A 21,005-nucleotide genomic window follows, 5' to 3' on the forward strand; every position below is an offset into this window, starting at 1 on the left:
CCCCATGAGCAGCTATTCCCTTACAGTAGAGTAACCCAGCTCCATGCACTATAGCTTACTGTTTAGCAGGCATACTAGTTTCTCTCATTTCCTATTTACCACTAGAATCCCCCAATGACATAATGAAGCATGTTTTCTATTTAATTGTATACTAAAATGTGAAGATTAATGAAAAGAAGTAAGGTCACGACTGATATGAATGGTACATTTTAGTGGGGCTTCATTATGAGTGAAATATTGTAGATAAGATGTTTATTTTATGGCCATCAGGGAAAGTCTGAAGATCATCACACACTTGCCCTTTATCATTTGGGAAAAAGTCCATCCTCTCTCCTCCATGGCCCGGAAACCGATCAGCGGTTGTGGGAGAAATGGAAAAAATATCCTCCCCTCCTCGATAGCCACCTTTCATGGAGGACAGTCATGTGTATCTTCTCTGAAGAGTTTAGAACCATGCTACACCCCCTGTGAATCAGCTATAGTTGTGTGCATGGTTTTGTCTAGCACAACTAAATGCATTTATCACTTTATACTTATTTAGGGATCACACCTGTAAATGTCATTTGCCTGAGCAGAGTCGTCATTTCATACAAGCACATTTATCCACGTTCCCCCTCGTCATTTTTCAGGAGGCGAGAGGAGTTGAAGGCCACTTGTCCTGTCTAAAATAAATTATTCCATTTACACTGAAAATAAGGTTTATTTAAGAATATAATGTACACTTGATTAGCAACTGTTTAAGTGAGACATTGATTGTAATAGTTGCAGTGCTGTTTGGACCATCACTGTTTACATAGTTGTTTGCTTCTGACATTCAATAAAAACAGGCTTTATTGATCTCTGGTCAACTGTGTTGTGTACATGATATTAATTCAAACAGTGAAAACTATAGGCATAGGGGTTGAAATTAGGGTTAAAGGTTGTGTATAGTTTCAGTGAGGTTAGTGTGAGTCTGAACGATATCATTTGTCTCTGTGCAGTATGAAGGAAGTTAGCTCAATGAAGTCTATAGGTACGGTAGCATTGCTAAGAGTTAAGATGAGGGGAAGGAATACAAGTTATAGGGTTAGTATACCACCATTTTCATTTAATATCAGAGCACAACATAGATTGAGTTGATTTTCTTATGTATATAGTGTGATGTGGCTTTTCTTCAGTAATTACACACCAAGATGGAAGTTCGTTTTTGATGGCGGGTGGACACACCCATTGTAATGACTGTTTTACAAAGAAATTAACTGAAATGAAAAGTTTACATGGTTATAGATTTCATTTTTGGACACAGTACATTTCTTCCCAGTCAGCACAAAGTGACTACTACAGATACTGTTTAGTAGCCCACAAGGGACAAACCTGGTTTGAGAGCCATGTTGGCACCAAACAGACAATAGTGGATGGGATTGTTGGGTGCCAACACAGATCGACAGGGTGGTTGTGGAGTACGTTGCACATCCTACTACAGTACTGGTAGCAGAACACAGGTGCTACTAGGACATCAGATCAGTGCCCACTGTAGCAAAACGTTTCACAACAAAAACAAGTTTCTATGGGACATTCAGGTACATTCCTCCCGGTTTGGTTTCTAGTGATACACCCCAGTCCTTGAGTCTGAGGAAATACTTCATATGGCACAGTAGAGGTGACTACTCTGTACCTAAGGAATGCTACAATCAGCACTTTCTGTATGTTCCTAGTCTTCTGCACCTGATCTAAAGTATCAGAAACACTGGTGTGGACACAACATACACAGTAGCTTCAGCCAAGAACTAAGAGCCATGGTGACAGCCAGGACTATCAACCTTGGTTACATGCTAATTGCTTCCTCTGATTGGTTAGCAAGCTCAGAGGGTAAATGTAATTAGTTGATAGTCTTTGGGTGTGTCTCAAATGATACCCTGGCCACGTTAAGTTGCAGACAGAAATGCCATGAATAGAGCTCATGTTATTCCTTATTCTACATGTCAGAGGCATGTTTGTTCTACAATGCTTATTTCTATCTGAACATTCCCAAAAGTTGCATCTTGCTGAACGCGCCCCCTATTCCCCTAGTGTACTATCCTCAGTAGAAAGGCTTCGGATGCAGTTCAGTTGAGACGAGGGGAAACCACGATGCATATCAATGTGTTTGTAGAATGATGATCAAATGTCTGAACAATACAATACTTCCTAGTGAGAGGTAGTGATGGAAACACTAGTAGTGGGTTCTGACATAGCAGTCAATATGAAAGAGACAGAAAGATCACTCTGGTAGACACACAGCATGTGTTGGGCAGGGGAGTTTTTTGCAGGCTTTGGGTGTGTGTGTCTAGCCATCGATGTCCCAGCTGAAGAGATGATGCTTCACCAACATGTCTTGGACTCCTTCCTTCAGTGGCCTCTGATCTTTCTCCTGGAGGGGGGGGAATAAAGAGTGAAAGAAAGAGGCTGTTTGTTTAAAGGGAGTGTATAAGGAACAGCAGTTGCTGGGTGCAGTTTAAAATGTCCACAATGGAGGTCAAAGGGTCATGGGTGAGGTGTGCGCATTGGGATGGTTTTCACCAATGTTCACTATTCTACTATCACTAGCCACCACCAGCTACGTTCTCCAACAACAACCAGGAACAGCTTGTTGTTTAGATAACTCTAGTCTCCTATTCTAGTCCCTAAACCCATAGTTGAGTAACTAGACCGACTACATTGACCAGAGATCAGAGTTTACCTAGAGATCCCAACTAAAGAGGTAATGGTCAACCAACATCTGCAACCCCTTCTTTGAGAATGGCTGAATTCTGTAAGACCACACAGGTATGAGTTCACAGGGTGGGTGTGTTTTACACACATACCTCTTTCTTGGCAGGAAGTTCACAGTCCTGAGAGAGACTGAAGGCAAACTTTGAGAGAACCCTAAGGAAACATAACTTTTTTAAAAACCACACCACCATCCTTTTCACACAGACCATTTTATATCCATTTCACTTCATCCTGGCCTCTAAGTCTTTCAAAAATAATCTAGCTGTTAATACGCTTGAATCGCGTGATTTAATCTTGTAATATTCTGCTGGCACCGTCTTGTATGCGTCGCTCTCTCATTCATTCTCACTTGTGATCTCTCGTTTGTTTTATTTCTCAATCATTCGCTCCAATCTCTCCCACTCTGTCTCTCTCGTGGACATCTGTCTCCATTTCTTACCTGAGCTCACACTTGATCTGGACCCATCCTGGGCTGCGTAGGAAGGACCAGGGCTGGTACCACTTCTCTACTGCAGGCATACTGGAACACAACACCTCCAACCACAGGTGTAACACCTGCTCACTGTGGGGTGAGAGATGTGGTTAGGGATTGTTCACTGATAGGAGGGACAGCCAGGATCTCTGAGTGAGAGAATCTGTGTGACTCACTTGAGGCCCACGCAGAGGAGCGAGCGGAACTTGACGTCCATCTGAGCGTGTGCAGAGTCGTGGCTCATATTTACAGACTGCACCGCCTGAAAGAGACAGACGGAGGGCGCTGAAGCATCACTGAAACAAATGCTTATGAACAAAACATTCACTGCAAAACTATCTGTAGCCTAAGGCCTAAGTTTCTAACAGTCAACCTTTACAGCCCATCGGTCCCTACCACTAGGGCACTTCCTCATTCCCCCTTTGAAAGCACCTGAAATGCAGATACTAAGTATTATCGTTTTTTAAATTGTACTTTTTACCCCCTTTATCTCCCCAATTTCGTGATATCCAAATTGGTAGTTACAGTCTTGTCCGATCGCTGCAACTCCCGTACTCCGGAGAGTTGAAGGTCGAGAGCCATACGTACTCTGAAACACGACCCTGCCAAGCCACACTGCGTGTTGACACACTGCTCTCTTAACCCGGAAGCCAGCCGCACCAATGTGTCGGAGGAAACACCGTACACCTGGCGACTGAAGTCAGCGTGCATACACCTGACCCGGGACATCCGGGCCAGCCAAACCCCTCTAACCTGGACGACGCTGGGTCAATTGTGCAGAGCGTCATGAGTCTCCCAGAGGTTTGTCAGGTAATTATTGTATAGTCAGTCTAGCCCGGGATTGAACCCGGGTCTGTAGTGTTGCCTCTAGCATTGCGATGGAGTGCCTTAGTCGGCTGCACCACTCAGGAGGCCCAGATACTGTAAATTCAATAGAGAACTAGGTCCCATATTACAGTTTTTTTTGATCTTGGAGATGGAATGAGGAAGTCTTTAGTGGCAGGGTGTGAGGAAGTCTTTAGTGGCAGGGTGTGAGGAAGTCTTTAGTGGCAGGGTGTGAGGAAGTCTTTAGTGGCAGGGTGTGAGGAAGTCTTTAGTGGCAGGGTGTGAGGAAGTCTTTAGTGGCAGGGTGTGAGGAAGTCTTTAGTGGCAGGGTGTGAGGAAGTCTTTAGTGGCAGGGTGTGAGGAAGTCTTTAGTGGCAGGGTGTGAGGAAGTCTTTAGTGGCAGGGTGTGAGGAAGTAAACAGGCTTGTTATAGGATAACATTTCCAAGAGGACTCACTCTGTAGAGCAGCTCCTCTGGTGTGAGAACCTTGCCATCCTCGTCTAATCTGGGGGGAGAGAGAGAGAGCTGATGGACTGCACCACACAACTAACACAACTGTGTAGGAATCATAGCTGTTCATATGGTACAGAGGTCTGTGTGTGTCTAAGTTACCTGTACGTCTTACACAGCACCAGTCTGGAGTAGACTGAGTTAAAGTCCCTCTCCACCTCTCTACTGGCTGCCTGAGGAGAAAACAGACCAACGAACAGTCAGGTGTTGCACCGACAGACACTGAACCCAGCCCTCTGTCTCCTACCTCCTCTATGAAGAGCCAGGGGTGGCAGGCTCCTCCCAGTATGGAGGGTTTCTTCAAACCGTGTTGGAAGATGGCCTTCAGGGCAGGACACAACGTCCCTCTGACCAGGTCTGTCACCGCCTCAGTCACCGAGTCATCACCAGCCAGAGAGTACTGGGGACAGCAGACCAGTTATACATAGAATACTGACAACACAATACTGACAAACCCACAGACTGGATTGATCCACTAAAAGAGCACTGACAAATTTAAGTCTGTTTTTACTAGACTGACTACACAATAATTCACTGACAAACCTCTTTGCTCCGCTCATCGAGGATTTCTACGAACTTGGCTGGAAACCAACCTTGAGTAAGAGAGCAGATCATGAGATAGAAGGTTCCCCCAGAGTGTTAGGAAAACATGGACTCTACAACATTCTACAGGACGTGTGGAGGGGAGATTGGGATAGAGATGGACATTCTACAGGACGTGTGGAGGGGAGATTGGGATAGAGATGGACATTCTACAGGACGTGTGGAGGGGAGATTGGGATAGAGATGGACATTCTACAGGACGTGTGGAGGGGAGATTGGGATAGAGATGGACATTCTACAGGACGTGTGGAGGGGAGATTGGGAGAGAGATGGACATTCTACAGGACGTGTGGAGGGGAGATTGGGAGAGAGATGGACATTCTACAGGACGTGTGGAGGGGAGATTGGGATAGAGATGGACATTCTACAGGACGTGTGGAGGGGAGATTGGGATAGAGATGGACATTCTACAGGACGTGTGGAGGGGAGATTGGGATAGAGATGGACATTCTACAGGACGTGTGGAGGGGAGATTGGGATAGAGATGGACATTCTACAGGACGTGTGGAGGGGAGATTGGGATAGAGATGGACATTCTACAGGACGTGTGGAGGGGAGATTGGGATAGAGATGGACATTCTACAGGACGTGTGGAGGGGAGATTGGGATAGAGATGGACATTCTACAGGACGTGTGGAGGGGAGATTGGGATAGAGATGGACATTCTACAGGACGTGTGGAGGGGAGATTGGGATAGAGATGGACATTCTACAGGACGTGTGGAGGGGAGATTGGGATAGAGATGGACATTCTACAGGACGTGTGGAGGGGAGATTGGGAGAGAGATGGACATTCTACAGGACGTGTGGAGGGGAGATTGGGAGAGAGATGGACATTCTACAGGACGTGTGGAGGGGAGATTGGGAGAGAGATGGACATTCTACAGGACGTGTGGAGGGGAGATTGGGATAGAGATGGACATTCTACAGGACGTGTGGAGGGGAGATTGGGATAGAGATGGACATTCTACAGGACGTGTGGAGGGGAGATTGGGATAGAGATGGACATTCTACAGGACGTGTGGAGGGGAGATTGGGATAGAGATGGACATTCTACAGGACGTGTGGAGGGGAGATTGGGATAGAGATGGACATTCTACAGGACGTGTGGAGGGGAGATTGGGATAGAGATGGACATTCTACAGGACGTGTGGAGGGGAGATTGGGATAGAGATGGACATTCTACAGGACGTGTGGAGGGGAGATTGGGATAGAGATGGACATTCTACAGGACGTGTGGAGGGGAGATTGGGATAGAGATGGACATTCTACAGGACGTGTGGAGGGGAGATTGGGATAGAGATGGACATTCTACAGGACGTGTGGAGGGGAGATTGGGAGAGAGATGGTGTGTTTTCATTCACCTCTCAGCCCGTTGAGCTCTCCCACCCAACAGTGCTCATCTTTCTGGGAAAAAATCTGAGAGAGAAAGAGAAAAATAGAGGGATGAGATGGAGGAGAGAGTCTTAGTCACTTTTGTAAAACGTTTTTTACACGTATGTTTTCACATACATTTCACACGCTGTGTTTGCGAAAACAAAGTCAGTGTGCTGTTAACAGTATAGCTTTCCCACTGTCCCTGTACCATACACCGGGCTCTAACTAGTGAAACTCTGCTCACAAATACACGTGACCAACTTCCTTGACAACGTACCAACGGATTGTGCTATACAAATACATGGCAACATTTAAAGCTGTGGAGTGAAATTACAGCACTTAACTCCGTTACATGTATGTGTTCTGTCCACTCACTGTGATGATGTCGTTCTTCCTGAAGCCCAGTTCGTCGTCGTCATGGCGCTCAAAGTCCAACAGGGCTTTGGCCCGTCTCCGTCGGTTACGAGACACAACCAGGAAGTTCTCGTGGTCTCTCTGGTGGCTCTCCATGGAGTAGTCTGGAGTCAGGTCCTGAGAGGAGGGACAGAGAGAAAGATGAAGAGAAGGCGAGAGGGGGAGGGACATAGATTCATCTAATCAAATTAGCTCAGAATGTCCTAGTGACTTGTGCATCAAACATGTCAATCAGAATGACTCCACTATTTCCTAACTGTGTTGCAGTGTGAAGCACCATTGATTCAGTGATTTGATTTAATGACCGAGTGACTCATTGTTGGGTAACATGACTCACGGTGCTGCTGTGTCAGGGGAAGAATTCAATTATATGACTCATGCCACGATTACACCAGGCACTACCTAAAGCCATCTACTGGAGATCAGTCATGGGAAAGGGGGATAACCTAGTCAGTTGTACAACAATGCATTCAACTGAAATGTGTCTTCGGCATTTAACCCAGCCCCTCTGAATCAGAGGGGGGCAGAGGGCTGCCTTAAATTGACATCCATGTCTTCGGCACCCAGTGTGGGGGAGGACAAGAGATTCATACATTCAGCGACTTAACAGCCAGCGACAGAGCTCAGAGACCAGAAAGTCACAGATTTCTGCAAATAAGCAGCAAGACGACCACAAGATAACCAATTGAAGGAGGGAGAGACCCCCTAGCTAGCTTTGTCACCGTACCAGATAAACTAAGGTGACATTGTGCATGGTGTTTAGGGAGAGCTCAGCTACGTCTTACTACAAGGCAGCTTCTCTCTTAAACGCGGAGGTCAGTGAAACTGAGTTGATTCAGTAGTGAGACTCACAGTGCTGGTGTGTTGGGGGTCCAGACAATTATATGATTCTGTAATCTGATTCGTTAGTGAGACTCACAGTGCTGGTGTGTTGGGGGTCCAGACAGCTATATGATTCTGTAATTTGATTCGTTAGTGAGACTCACAGTCCTGGTGTGTCGGGGGTCCAGACAGCTATATGATTCAGTGAGTTGATTCAGTAGTGAGACTCACAGTCCTGGTGTGTCGGGGGTCCAGACAGTTATATGATTCAGTGAGTTGATTCAGTAGTGAGATTCACAGTCCTGGTGTGTCGGGGGTCCAGACAGCTATATGATTCAGTGAGTTGATTCAGTAGTGAGACTCACAGTCCTGGTGTGTCGGGGGTCCAGACAGTTATATGATTCAGTGAGTTGATTCAGTAGTGAGATTCACAGTACTAGTGTGTCGGGGGTCCAGACAGCTATATGATTCAGTGAGTTGATTCAGTAGTGAGACTCACAGTGCTGGTGTGTTGGGGGTCTAGACAGCTATATGATTCAGTGAGTTGATTCAGTAGTGAGACTCACAGTGCTGGTGTGTTAGGGGTCCAGACAGCTATATGATTCAGTGAGTTGATTCAGTAGTGAGACTCACAGTGCTGGTGTGTTGGGGGTCCAGACAGCTATATGATTCAGTGAGTTGATTCAGTAGTGAGACTCACAGTGCTGGTGTGTCGGGGGTCCAGACAGTGGAAGTGTTCAGCGGTGCGGGTGATGGTCTCTCGGAGCGCTGCTACCAGCTCTGTCTGCTTGATGTTCTTAGACTTGAGAGCCTCCGCCTCGTCCTCACCCCACAACAGAGAGCTCAGAGTGGACTTCCTACGTACCGACTGCCTCCTCACAACCTATAGACACACTCTGGTTAGACATGCCATCACACACACACACACTTCTATCAGACCACTCACTTTATTGAGGTTGGTGTTGAGTGTGTGGGAGTTGTTGGTGTTGAGCTGGGCCTGCTCATTGAGGATGTAGGCCAGGTGTTTGTTCCTCTGGGCCTCCAGCGTGTCCTGGGACAGGGCCCCCGCCAGCCTCATGGCCTCCCCCAGTACTGCAGCACCGTCACCCAGCTGGCTGGGCAAATCAGACAGTGTGTTGAAGATGGATGCAGAGTTCTCAGAGGACACCAGCTCCTCCTCCTGTAGGGGAGAGAGGAGAAGGTCAACCTCCTGTAGGGGGGAGAGGAGAGGGTTAAATAGGGGAATGACCAAACCCAAATCCCCAAGACACTTGTAGGCCTCTAGATCTGAAAGGGTTAGATAGATGTAAGAAAAGGTTATTACCATATGATTTTCTATACCAATCCAATCCTTTCTGATCTACACAGGTCTAGGGAGTAGGGGTTGGTTTAAAATCAAACCAGCAACCAGCCAGCCAATCAAGAGTCAAAGAGAAACAACTATCCCACCTTGATCTTGAGCATGCCCAGTGTGACCTGGAAGAGGACCACAGAGCCCTGGTAGAACAGCAGGTCCCAGATCCTCAGCAGGATGCGGATGTCCACCACACTGGCAAACGATGTCAGGAACCAGTGCAGCGTGATCAGAGACAACTCTGGGGGAGGGGAGGAGACGAAGGGAAGGGTTAGGACACACAGGCAGGTTGTCCTCCTACACTACACCTGGCATTCTTAGCAATGTTTGTGGCCTCTAAACACCAGACTTTAAAAGCCTTGTTATTGCAGATTCCCTGTAGCTCCCCTAGATCCCTATTCACATTAACATTTTAATCATTTAGCAGACACTTTTATCCAGAGTGACTTACACTAGTGCATTCAATCTTAAGTTAGCTGGGTGAGACAACCACATTTCAGAATCACAGTTCTTTTTCCCTCAAAGTGGTTACCAGCAAAGTAGGAAAAGACAAGTGAGAGTGTTAAAGTGTAAAGAACCCCCCGTCTCTCTCACCGATGTCGTGCTCCTGCAGAAGCCTGTCCAGGCTTGGTAGGTACTGGACTATGAGCTGTCTGAGGACCCTCTGGTCTGTCTGGACCCCCAGCAGGGTGGAGGAGAAGTAGGAGGGTGGCAGCAGGTCCTCGATCAGGGCACACATCATCCACAGCACGTCCTCCTCCTCCAGGAACAGCAGCAGACATGACACCACCTGGGGATGGGGAGAGGGAGGAGAAAAGTAACAGAATAGATCTTTATTGTCCCCGTTGGGCAATTCGGTTGCAGTGAAAATACAGAGTCTGGGCAGATACAAACATATACAAATTACAGTAGAGGCATTACAAACTCCCTAGATTAAAGAGTTAATCAAGAACACAAGATCAAAGTACTATTTAAAATGTGCAGAAAGGGAAGGAGGAGAGAGAGTGAGAAGTTCTTAACCTTTTCTGAAAGGGACCTGGATCATACGCCAGGTCTTGCCAGCCAGAGGAAAGTTTATTAACCTGGATGGTAATACGCCAGGTCTTGCCAGCCAGAGCAAAGTGTATAGACCGTAACAACACAATAGAGTACAGTGAAGGTCCTACTTACCATGCCTGTGCCCTGGCAGTAGCCGATGTCTGGATAGAGCCATGCCAGGCCCCGCAGTACCCGCCTCAGCCTGGGAACACCCACACTCTGCAGGCTGCAGAAACACGCGTTGGAGGGCATGGTCCGCAATAGGTCCTTCTCTATCTGAGGAGGAAGAGATGGACGGAGGGAGATGAGGGGGTGGAGAGAGAGGGGGGAAATATTGTTTTTCAACCAATGTGTTGTAAGAGTTTACAGATTTATTAGCATCTATAAATGAATAATCAAACCATTAATAAATACCCTTGTAAATCATATTTTACATATATTTTTTTAACAGGTTAACAATGTTTGATCCTCCATCACAGATTTTCATCAAGGGAGAGACAAACATCTTTACATCATCAGTACCATTCCACCCCTCCACCTGGAGTCATCTGGATGTACAGTACCTCAGCATCCAGTACCTGTTTGGCAGCAGTGGTCTCGTCGTTGGTGCTGTTCTTAACGATCTCTTTGTAGGAGATCTCTGTAGTCCTCTTCTTCTGCAGAGCTCCAGACAGACGCATCCACAACTATCACGACCAGAGAGGGGGGGGGGGGCAGTGAGACAACAGACATCTCTGAATCAGGTTACATACCGTAGTAGGAGTTGGCCCTTTGACCACTTCACCTCCCCTTACTAGTCTGTGGTCTCATTCTGTCTTGTCCCTTTGTTAAAACCTCTACTGCTGTGTTTTCCCCCCTCTAGGCCCCCTTACCTGAGGTCTCATGCTGTGTGGTATGCCCCCCAGCACCAGGGAGCGGAGGCGTTCAGAGCGGGGCAGGACGGGGGAGATGAGGTCCCAGGTCAGGTCTCCTACGGTGTGGTTGTGGGTGAACTCCAGGTGGGCCTGCCAGCGCAGCCTCTGCTGGGGGTCCTCTCTCTGGGGCTCTGGCCTCAGTTCTGGCTCTACACCATCTGGAGGGGGAGGGGGGATGGTATTCAACTTCAGTTATCTTTGAACAGTGTTATACCCCTGCATTCCTGTTACTTTGGCACTCAGTCTGCTTCCCGTTTTAACGGTTTCTCCTCCTCCACCAAGGTCTGCTTCCCCTGTTTTAACGGTTTCTCCTCCTCCACCAAGGTCTGCTTCCCCTGTTTTAACGGTTTCTCCTCCTCCACCAAGGTCTGCTTCCCCTGTTTTAACGGTTTCTCCTCCTCCACAGTCTGCTTCCCCTGTTTTAACGGTTTCTCCTCCTCCATCAAGGTCTGCTTCCCCTGTTTTAACGGTTTCTCCTCCTCCACCAAAGGTCTGCTTCCCCTGTTTTAACGGTTTCTCCTCCTCCACCAAAGGTCTGCTTCCCCTGTTTTAACGGTTTCTCCTCCTCCACCAAGGTATGCTTCCCCTGTTTTAACGGTTTCTCCTCCTCCACCAAGGTCTGCTTCCCCTGTTTTAACGGTTTCTCCTCCTCCACCAAGGTCTGCTTCCCCTGTTTTAACGGTTTCTCCACCTCCACCAAAGGTCTGCTTCCCCTGTTTTAACGGTTTCTCCTCCTCCACCAAAGGTCTGCTTCCCCTGTTTTAACGGTTTCTCCTCCTCCACCAAAGGTCTGCTTCCCCTGTTTTAACGGTTTCTCCTCCACCAAAGGTCTGCTTCCCCTGTTTTAACGGTTTCTCCTCCTCCACCAAGGTCTGCTTCCCCTGTTTTAACAGTTTCTCCTCCTCCACCAAGGTCTGCTTCCCCTGTTTTAACGGTTTCTCCTCCTCCACCAAGGTCTGCTTCCCCTGTTTTAACGGTTTCTCCTCCTCCACCAAGGTCTGCTTCCCCTGTTTTAACGGTTTCTCCTCCTCCACCAAAGGTCTGCTTCCCCTGTTTTAATGGTTTCTCCTCCTCCACCAAGGTCTGCTTCCCCTGTTTTAACGGTTTCTCCTCCATCAAGGTCTGCTTCCCCTGTTTTAACGGTTTCTCCTCCTCCACCAAGGTCTGCTTCCCCTGTTTTAACGGTTTCTCCTCCACCGTCTGCTTCCCGTTTTAACGGTTTCTCCTCCACCATCAAGGTCTGCTTCCCCTGTTTTAACGGTTTCTTTACAGTGGACTACATCTACAGTATCAGCAACAGGTCAATAGGATTTCAGCAAGCAGTGCAGGTCACATTTTGTTACCTTTATTTAACTAGGCAAGTCAGTTAAGAACAAATTCTTATTTACAATGACTGCCTTTCCCCCGGCCAAACCCTAACGCGGACGACACTGGTCCAATTGTGCGCCATCCTATGGGACTCCCAATCACGACCGGTTGTGATACAGCCTGGAATCGAACCAGGATCTGTAGTGACGCCTCCAGCACCGAGATGCAGTGCCTTAGACCGCTGCACCACTCGGGAGCCCCCAATTCAATGCCTGTGAATTGATCACAGGCATTGAATTGATCGGTCACACGTTGCATACAGCTATGGCTGAAAAAAAATCTAATAGACGATGGCCAGAGCTTACCCATGATGTTGCGTAACGATTTTATTCAATAAGTCAGTTTTAGTCAATGTATGGAATAGTTGGGAAATGACAAATCCGAAGTGCCCACTTTGTGAAAATGTGTGTGAATGTGGTGTCTTTTCCTATGATATATGACATACACATTATTTTCAGCCTACGTTACATTTCAGGGCTGGGTTTTATTTGAGTGTTACCACCAACCAGCATGGCATAGTTTATTCATCAGAAACAGGTCCGTATTATTCATTTTCATGACTGAGATGAGCCAAACAGCCTTGTGTCCACTTGTCAACCTGAGCCATGGAGCAAATTAAAATGGGGTGTGGAAACTAATTTTTTTTTAACCAGAAATGCATTATCATCCATTGGATAATATATTTTTAATAAAGACTAAGTAAAAAAAAAAATAATGTATCTATAATTGCGTGATATGATATTTTGCAAACCCGCAGCCGTATGGTTTTGACCACTAAAGTTGCTTCTCGACACATCCACTGCTTTGATTGGTGTAACGTTAGCTAGAAACCACACCTGTCTATCAAGATAATGAAAAGCACCCGTGAAAGAACATTCAAGGAACTTAGTCACGACTTGGCTTTGTTATACCGCAGCCGAAGCCTGCCAGTAGCCTACCTCCCAAAGGTTGCACTGTGTCCATTACAATGTAGAAAAACACATCAGCTTTCTTTCAATAGTAATCCATATTACCGGAGCGTCATATTTTTTCTAACAATTTCAATGGCGGATTCGTGGACGCAATTTAGGAAAGATGCCACAACTATGGAGATAAAAATAGATGGCTAAGTCAAAGATAGGCCAGTGGTTTCCATCTGTGGAGTAGTTGTCCCTGAATCAATGCTTATGACTTGCCATGACCCAGATTGAATTATTGTTGAACAACAAGGAAAAACTCCACTGTGTTTTGATCCAGGGAAAAGAGAGGGCTGAGCGCAACCCACCACGGTAGTCAACTCTTAATCTACTGAATGCTAACATATTGATGGGTGAGTCTAGACCGATATCATTTAAAACAACCAAATCAGGTTAGAATTGATGCATGCAATGAGTGATACGTATCTGTGATGAAGGTTAGTCCTTTGTTTGCTTTATTAAAAGGTTAGAGTCCTTTGTTAAAGGTTTGAGGCCTCTGTTTTTGTTAAAGCACCATCAGTTAAATAAGCAACAATTGATTAAGGGTGTGAAACCTCGTTTTTGCATAGAAGTGAGTTGCTAGTTGAGTAGCAATTGTTACACGTGTGGTTAATGTAAGCCTTGTGAGCATTCAACAAGCTTTTGAAGTGAACAAGTTTTATGGGTAACCAGGCCCTACAGAAACAATGTGTTCTATATATATGTTTGAATCCTCAAGTGGTTATACAGACACACACATTTTGGGGTTAAATAAAGATATAAACATATATTATACAACTTTTGAAGTTAATGTAATGTCATTGTTAAGTGAGAAAACCACTGGAGAAGGGGGGAGAACACAGTTGGTGGAATTGGTGGCTTTGACAGAAGCATGCAAACAGGCTGAAGGAAAAACAGCTAATATCTACACAGACTCACGGTACAGACTGAATGCACTCCACTTACCTGGACAAGTTCACTTTTGAAAATGAAAGCACAGAGAAATCATAGACAGACAATGAGGCGTGGGGAATAACTCCCGAGGGGGGACATGACGTAGTACCAGGACAGTGTGTGATGGTAATAAAATATATAACAGAGACATTAGGACCAAAATGGGAAGGTCCTTATCAAGTTTTGCTCATAACGAGGTCAGCAGTGAAAGTCACGATTGATATATGTCACTCATTACAAGGTTGTCCATTTTGATGACAAAGCGGTGCCTGGAGAATAAAGAACTGATTAATTAGCAAATTGGGGGCCAGTCTCAGGTGAAGCAGCACAGTAAGATAATCAGAACCTGATAAGCTTATATGTTGTACACCGCAGTCATCATATTAGGGATATCTAGGTGAAATGTCCAACATTTTCCTGAAAATCAGGACATGCTTACTTAGGGAAATCTATGTGAAATATACATTTCTCTTGAAACCAGGACATGTTACTTTCACTTTTTTGTTTCCTTGATTACAGGTTATGAGAATCTACCGTCTGAAGCAATATCTCTTGACCCAAGGCCTGTACCTGAAGTGATCCAAGATCACCAGTGAAGTGTTAGAGAAGTCCTTATCAACCAGTGGAATGAAAGTAGAATTTCTCACTACCGACAGACTGTCAGAACCTCATATTTAATAGTTAACTATGTGGGACTGATACCAGTGTGGAAGAGCTGGTCACTTTTAAAGGACTTGGTGAATGATTACCTTGACAATAGGACGATTGAATATTGTCTTGCAGACTATTTTGTGAGTTTCCTCCTAATACAGGATGTGGTAGGAATTTTAAGCGACATCATCATTACACACCTGTTAATACTTATTTATTTTCTATAACATTGTTAGAAATCTATTTCTTATTGTAACAGCAAGTAAAATATGCCCTTTGCGCTTTATAGAAATGCAAGGTGTTTAATGTAAATCATTTTATGCTTACTTCTGTTTTTTTTAATACTGTGTATTTTTTTATGTTTTCTAAAAAATAAATTTTAAGTATATGTATTTTTAAAATGGTCTAGGGGGGAGTGTAAGAATATTTTAAGATAATACACAACGCAGAGGACTAAAAGTCAAGAGGATTAAAGGTCAAGAGGGAATTAACGATCAATGGAAATAGTGTTTTTTCTGTAATATGGAATTAATGATCAACGGGTCAGAAACACGGGAGGAATTTGTCTAGGCATTGAGCCTGAAACAGGATACTTATTTGGCCATTGGCCAAAGGAATTCTAATTGGTCAACCACAGGCTAGGGTTGGGTTATAAAACTACATCCTGTCCCTTTGTTCTGTGGAAAGAATCACTGAGGACAGGTATGCCTGGTTTGGCAACTGCTCGGCCTCCGACCACAAGGCACTACAGAGGGTATTGCGAACCGCCCAGTGCATCTGGGCGGTTCACTGGGGCCAAGCTTCCTGCCATCCAGGACCTCTATACCAGGCGGTGTCAGAGGAAGGCCCTAAAAATTGTCAAAGACTCCAGCCACCCTAGTCAGACTGCTCTCTCTGCTACCGCACGGCAAACAGCTTCTACCCCCAAGCAATAAGACTCCTGAACAGCTAATCAAATGGCTACCCAGACTGACTGCATTGCTCCTCTTTTACACCGCTGCTACTCTGTTGTTACCATCTATGCATAGTGACTTTAATAACTCTACCTACATGTACATATTACCTCAACTAACCGGTGCCCCCGCACATTGACTCTGTACCGGTACCCTCCTGTATATAGTCTCACTATTGTTATTTTACTGCTGCTCTTTAATTACTTGCTACTTTTATTTCTTATTCATATTTTTTTTAAACTGCATTGTTGGTTAGGGGCTCGTAAGTAAGCATTTCACTGTAAGGTCTACACCTGCTGTATTCGGCACGTGTGACTAATAAAATTTGATTTGAATGAAAATCTACCTCTCAGCATAACATCTATGATTTGTCCTCTTTGAATAAACCTATTTTCCTCCCCCTGATTTGCTTTGGGGTCTGTGTTATTGAAGAGTAACATCGACTGCTAACACAGCCATAGACCCAGCAGGCTAACCTTTTGAATACGGTGTAGATAAAAGAAAACCAGCAACAACAGATGACATTAGCTAGCTAGATAAAAGTTAGAAAGACAGCCAGCAAGCTAGATAAGGTTAGCATGCTAGCTAGCTACACTGACAGCTGTCAGTGCCCTATTTGTTGATGTTTATCAACTCCACATATTAATTCCCACACCGAATTTGTGAGTAATTAAACTCAGCAAAAAAAGAAACGTCCCTTTTTCAGGACCCTGTCTTTCAAAGATAATTCGGAAAAATCAAAATAACTTCACAGATCTTTATTGTAAATGGTTTAAACACTGTTTTCCCATGCTTGTTCAATGAACGATAAACAATTAATGAACATGCACCTGCGGAACGGTCATTAAGACACTAACAGCTTACAGACAGTAGGCAATTAAGGTCACAGTTATGAAAACTTAGGACACTAAAGAGGCCTTTCTACGGACTCTGAAAAACACCAAAAGAAAGATGCTCAGGGTCCCTGCTCATCTGCGTGCCTTAGGCATGCTGCAAGGAGGAATGCAGATGTGGCCAGGGCAATAAATTGCAATGTCCGTACTGTGAGACGCCTAAGACAGAGCTACACGGACAGCTGATCATACTCGCAGTGGCAGACCACGTGTAACAACACCTGCACAGGATCGGTGCATCCGAACATCACACCTGCGGGACAGGTACAGGATGGCAACAACTGCCCAAGTTACACGAGGAACGCACAATCCCTCCATCAGTGCTCAGACTGTCTGCAATAGGCTGAGAGAGGCTAGACTGAGGGCTTGTAGGCCTTTTGTAAGGTAGGTCCTCACCAGACATCACCGGTAACAACGTCGCCTATGGGCACAAACCCACTGTCGCTAGACCAGATAGTGCTCTTCACTGACGAGCCGCAGTTTTGTCTCACCAGGGGTGATGGTCGGATTCGTGTTAATCGTCGAATGAATGAGCGTTACACCGAGGCCTGTACTCTGGAGCGGGATCGATTTGGAGGTGGAGGGTCCGTCATGGTCTGCGGCGGTGTGTCAGAGCATCATCAGACTGAGCTTGTTGTCTTGCAGACATCCTCCTCCCTCATGTGGTACCCTTCCTGCAGGCTCATCCTGACATGACCTTCCAGCATGACAATGCCACCAGCCATACTGCTCGTTCTGTGCGTGATTTCCTGCAAGACAGGAATATCAGTGATCTGCCATGGCCAGCGAAGAGCCCGGATCTCAATCCCATTGAGCACGTCTGGGACCTGTTGGATCAGAGGGTGAGGGCTAGGGCCATTCCCCCCAGAAATGTCCGGGAACTTGCAGGTGCCTTGGTGGAAAAGTGGGGTAACATCTCACAGCAAGAACTGGCAAATCTGGTGCAGTCCATGAGGAGGAGATGCACTGCAGTACTTAATGCAGCTGGTGGCCACGCTTGATACTGACTTTTACTTTTGATTCAGGAACACCCTCAGGAACACCCTTTGTTCAGGAACACATTATTCAATTTCTGTTTGTCACAAGTCTGTGGAACTTGTTCAGTTTATGTCTCAGTTGTTGAATCTTGTTACGTTCATACAAATATTTACACATGTTAAGTTTGCTGAAAATAAACACCGTTGACAGTGAGAGGATGTTTCTTTTTTAGCTGAGTTTTTAAGTAGCCTTCGTTATTCTTTGGAGGTGGAACTGAAATATGCATATCCTCTCTAGGACAGGAAATTACATTGAAATAATGGCGGCAACTTCCTCAGGGTGGCTCCTTTAACAGATATTCTCTGATGTTATTTTCTCCTCAGGTCTAATATTAGCTTAGCGAGAAATGCATTTGAGTGAAATACAGGATAAATAAAAACAACTAAGTGGGTAACTAATATGAGTGTTCTTACCGTCACTGTCCAGCCTGAAGCCAAACTCATCATACTGCAGTTCTGCCTCCTCTGTTGGGTCCTTCTGTAAACAGAGACAATAAGAGCATACGAGTTCCATGACATATTATATTAAAGCACAAGATAAATCATCTCAAACACCAAGGGTTAAGCAGTACCTTTATAGGTCAATGTGTGCAAACAAGACGCTACAAGAATGAATGGCAAAAAATATGAATATGGGCAGGTGTGGTAAAAATGTTCACATACAATAAATCCAGAAATAGCCTAGACAACCACAGTACTAAGCTAGAGGGTCCCTCTCCTCAGTGTTAACCTAGCAATACCAAGATATCGGTTCTGTCAGGTCTTACCTGATAGTACTTGGCCAGGATGTCCTGGGGCCACATACTGGAGGTCAGGGCTGAGAAGGGGCCCCCAGGGGCCGGAGTGTAACCACCTGGAACACAGAGGGGGGAAGGAATGAGAGAAGAGGGAGATAGAAGAGGTAAATGAGGTACTGTGAGGAGAAACTGATGGAGAGTCAAATAATGTGAGGGACATAAAGAAAATAGAAGGACAAGAGGAAACATGAAGGGAAAAGGGCGAGTTGGGCTGACAGAGGACCGAATGAGAATAGACTGACGGGGATAATCAAACCCTGACAGAGAAGTTTGAGAGAAAGACGGAATGGAAAATGAGAGGGGGGAGGGGGGTGAGAGGAGAAAGTGGCAGAAGGATATTCAAAAGCACTATCAGAAAGGGGAAGCGTAAAGGAAAGAAAAGGGAGAGGACAGAGGGAGGGAGGAGGGATGCGAGCCCTTACCTGACATGCTGGAGGAGAGCAGAATGAATAAGGTGTGTGTTGGTGTAGACAACCACTCTGGGAAAGGAGGGAGATCAGATACTAGCAGCGACTCTGGAAGGAGAAAACACAGACAAATGACCCATCTGACCCAGTAACTCACACTAATTGCATGTTCAGTTTGGTCTTCAATTCCATGTAGCAAGGCAGCCAGCATCAGTACATCCTTTCGTAATCAGTCTTTCCCTCCCCTAGTAAGGAGGGGTCAAACACATTAACAGACACTAGACAGAGCACACAATAAGAGCTTAACCCTTCTCCATGTGAAGCAGTAGAACTACTAGAGCAACAGCCTCTCTCTCAAACACACCTCTTCCTTATAGAAAACAAACAAACAGAAGAGACTCACATGACTTCTTGCACCCGGGATCAAAACAAATAGAACAAGAGAGGGAGGTCAGGATGGAGAGCGATACAATGAGGAAAGAGATTGAAGCGAGAGATAAGGAGGAAGAACAGATAATCAGAGCAAGAGAGAGCGGGTGGGAGAAAGAAAGAAAACTGGGGGTGTGTGAAGGAGGAAGAAAGAGGGATAAAACTCCCTGAAGCACCAACTGTTCTCATGCAATAATCATGGCAACGTGACCATGGCTGCTGCTCTACATACTGTAAATATTGCCCTTCCTTGACTTCTCTCACAAACACTATAAGAGTGTTATTGTCTTGAAAGTAAACCCATGACATGCCTAGCTCCTCAGGGAGTAGAAGGGGGGCTGGCAGTAGCATTTGAACTCTGTGTATTTAAATGAACAGCAGTTAAGGTAAGTGTACCCATTAAGACCACTTCCATCTTGGGATCCAAAGAAGAAAAATACAAATTTTCTGCTATTTAATGCTTCAACCAGTTATTCTAAGCCAATCAGATGTCTTATTAAGTTATGGACAGTTTGAACTAGTGGCCAATTTCAAAGCTGCAAAAAAAACTTTGACTCTGACAATAGCATTTCTGTACATTTCTGAGATTTTTAGTACTACCTCAGATGATCATACTTAATGTAAAAATAGGATATTAATGTGTTGATATATGCACTTGATAGCATACTATGTGTATTAATTACTATTTATTGCCAATTGAAAATAGGTTTTTCATGCTAGCAGTCGCACCACGTCAAAGTCAATACTGTAGCAACAGAACTCGGTGAACCACAACTATATAATCAAATCACATTTTATTGGTCACATGTTAGCAGATGTTAATGCGAGTGTAGTGTCGTGTCTTTGGCATCATTAAAACTGAAGACTTATCAAATCACTGTAATTATTGTTACGCGATTAAACTGATTAATCATGTAACTAATTAACTAGGAAGTCGGGGAACCAAGGAAAATATTCAGATTACAAAGTTATAATATAATTTTCAGATATTTAATATCTGATCAATTAGTCTTCGAATTAATGAATTATTCTTTATTCTCACGTTAGTCTCATTCCAAACGTCGTAAATTGTTGGTTATCTGCACGAACCCAGTCTTCACTATGAGTCATCAATACATCAATTGTCTTAAATAACTTATTTACTAACTAAGTAATTCACAGAAATGCATAAACAAACAGTAGATAGTTACAAGGAAATGATAACGGCGTTTCCCTAGTGGGATAAACCGGTATCGCGGCTTGGTGGACAAAAAGGGAAGTGGGGGTCAACTGAGATGAGACACTACAAAGTTGATAATTATAACAATTGAAATGCTAATCCTTTGCACATGAACGCTCACTTATTCTGGAATAATTGCAATTAATATATATATTTACACTCAGTGTGTCGTCGGGATCTCTGTTGAAAAGTTTGTTTCTGTTGGAGAGTTCGTCCGCCCTCTCTCTCTGCCGTGGTTAGAATGGATAGTTCAGAGTGATATTCATTCATGTCGTTATAGAATAGATGTTTCGGCGGTTGTCG

At 45.0% G+C, this 21,005-nt stretch overlaps 1 protein-coding gene across 4 annotated transcripts in view; it reads right to left on the minus strand.

The window, feature by feature from the left end:
- Positions 1–596: 596 nt before the first annotated feature.
- sgsm3 (small G protein signaling modulator 3) overlaps positions 597–21,005 on the minus strand; it is a 44,478-nt gene continuing 24,069 nt past the window's right edge. The window contains exons 2-21 of one of the 4 annotated variants that reach the window (XM_071397179.1): positions 19,070–19,162; positions 18,618–18,703; positions 18,265–18,328; positions 11,018–11,217; positions 10,724–10,831; positions 10,278–10,421; positions 9,702–9,897; positions 9,203–9,348; positions 8,700–8,933; positions 8,454–8,636; positions 6,893–7,048; positions 6,505–6,559; positions 5,082–5,131; positions 4,786–4,938; positions 4,641–4,711; positions 4,485–4,533; positions 3,379–3,464; positions 3,170–3,292; positions 2,823–2,883; positions 597–2,389 (exon numbers count right to left, since the gene is read on the minus strand). In XM_071397179.1, coding sequence (XP_071253280.1) covers positions 2,306–2,389; positions 2,823–2,883; positions 3,170–3,292; positions 3,379–3,464; positions 4,485–4,533; positions 4,641–4,711; positions 4,786–4,938; positions 5,082–5,131; positions 6,505–6,559; positions 6,893–7,048; positions 8,454–8,636; positions 8,700–8,933; positions 9,203–9,348; positions 9,702–9,897; positions 10,278–10,421; positions 10,724–10,831; positions 11,018–11,217; positions 18,265–18,328; positions 18,618–18,703; positions 19,070–19,076 — 2,256 coding nt within the window. In that variant the 5' untranslated portion in view covers positions 19,077–19,162 and the 3' untranslated portion in view covers positions 597–2,305. Of the gene's footprint in view, positions 2,390–2,822; positions 2,884–3,169; positions 3,293–3,378; positions 3,465–4,484; positions 4,534–4,640; positions 4,712–4,785; positions 4,939–5,081; positions 5,132–6,504; positions 6,560–6,892; positions 7,049–8,453; positions 8,637–8,699; positions 8,964–9,202; positions 9,349–9,701; positions 9,898–10,277; positions 10,422–10,708; positions 10,832–11,017; positions 11,218–18,264; positions 18,329–18,617; positions 18,704–19,069; positions 19,163–21,005 lie in introns of all 4 variants that reach the window. The other 3 variants (XM_071397161.1, XM_071397170.1, XM_071397151.1) reach the window with 3 other exon arrangements.

This window comes from Salvelinus alpinus, chromosome 1 (genome assembly GCF_045679555.1).
Source record: "Salvelinus alpinus chromosome 1, SLU_Salpinus.1, whole genome shotgun sequence".
Taxonomy (NCBI): Eukaryota; Metazoa; Chordata; class Actinopteri; order Salmoniformes; family Salmonidae; genus Salvelinus; species Salvelinus alpinus.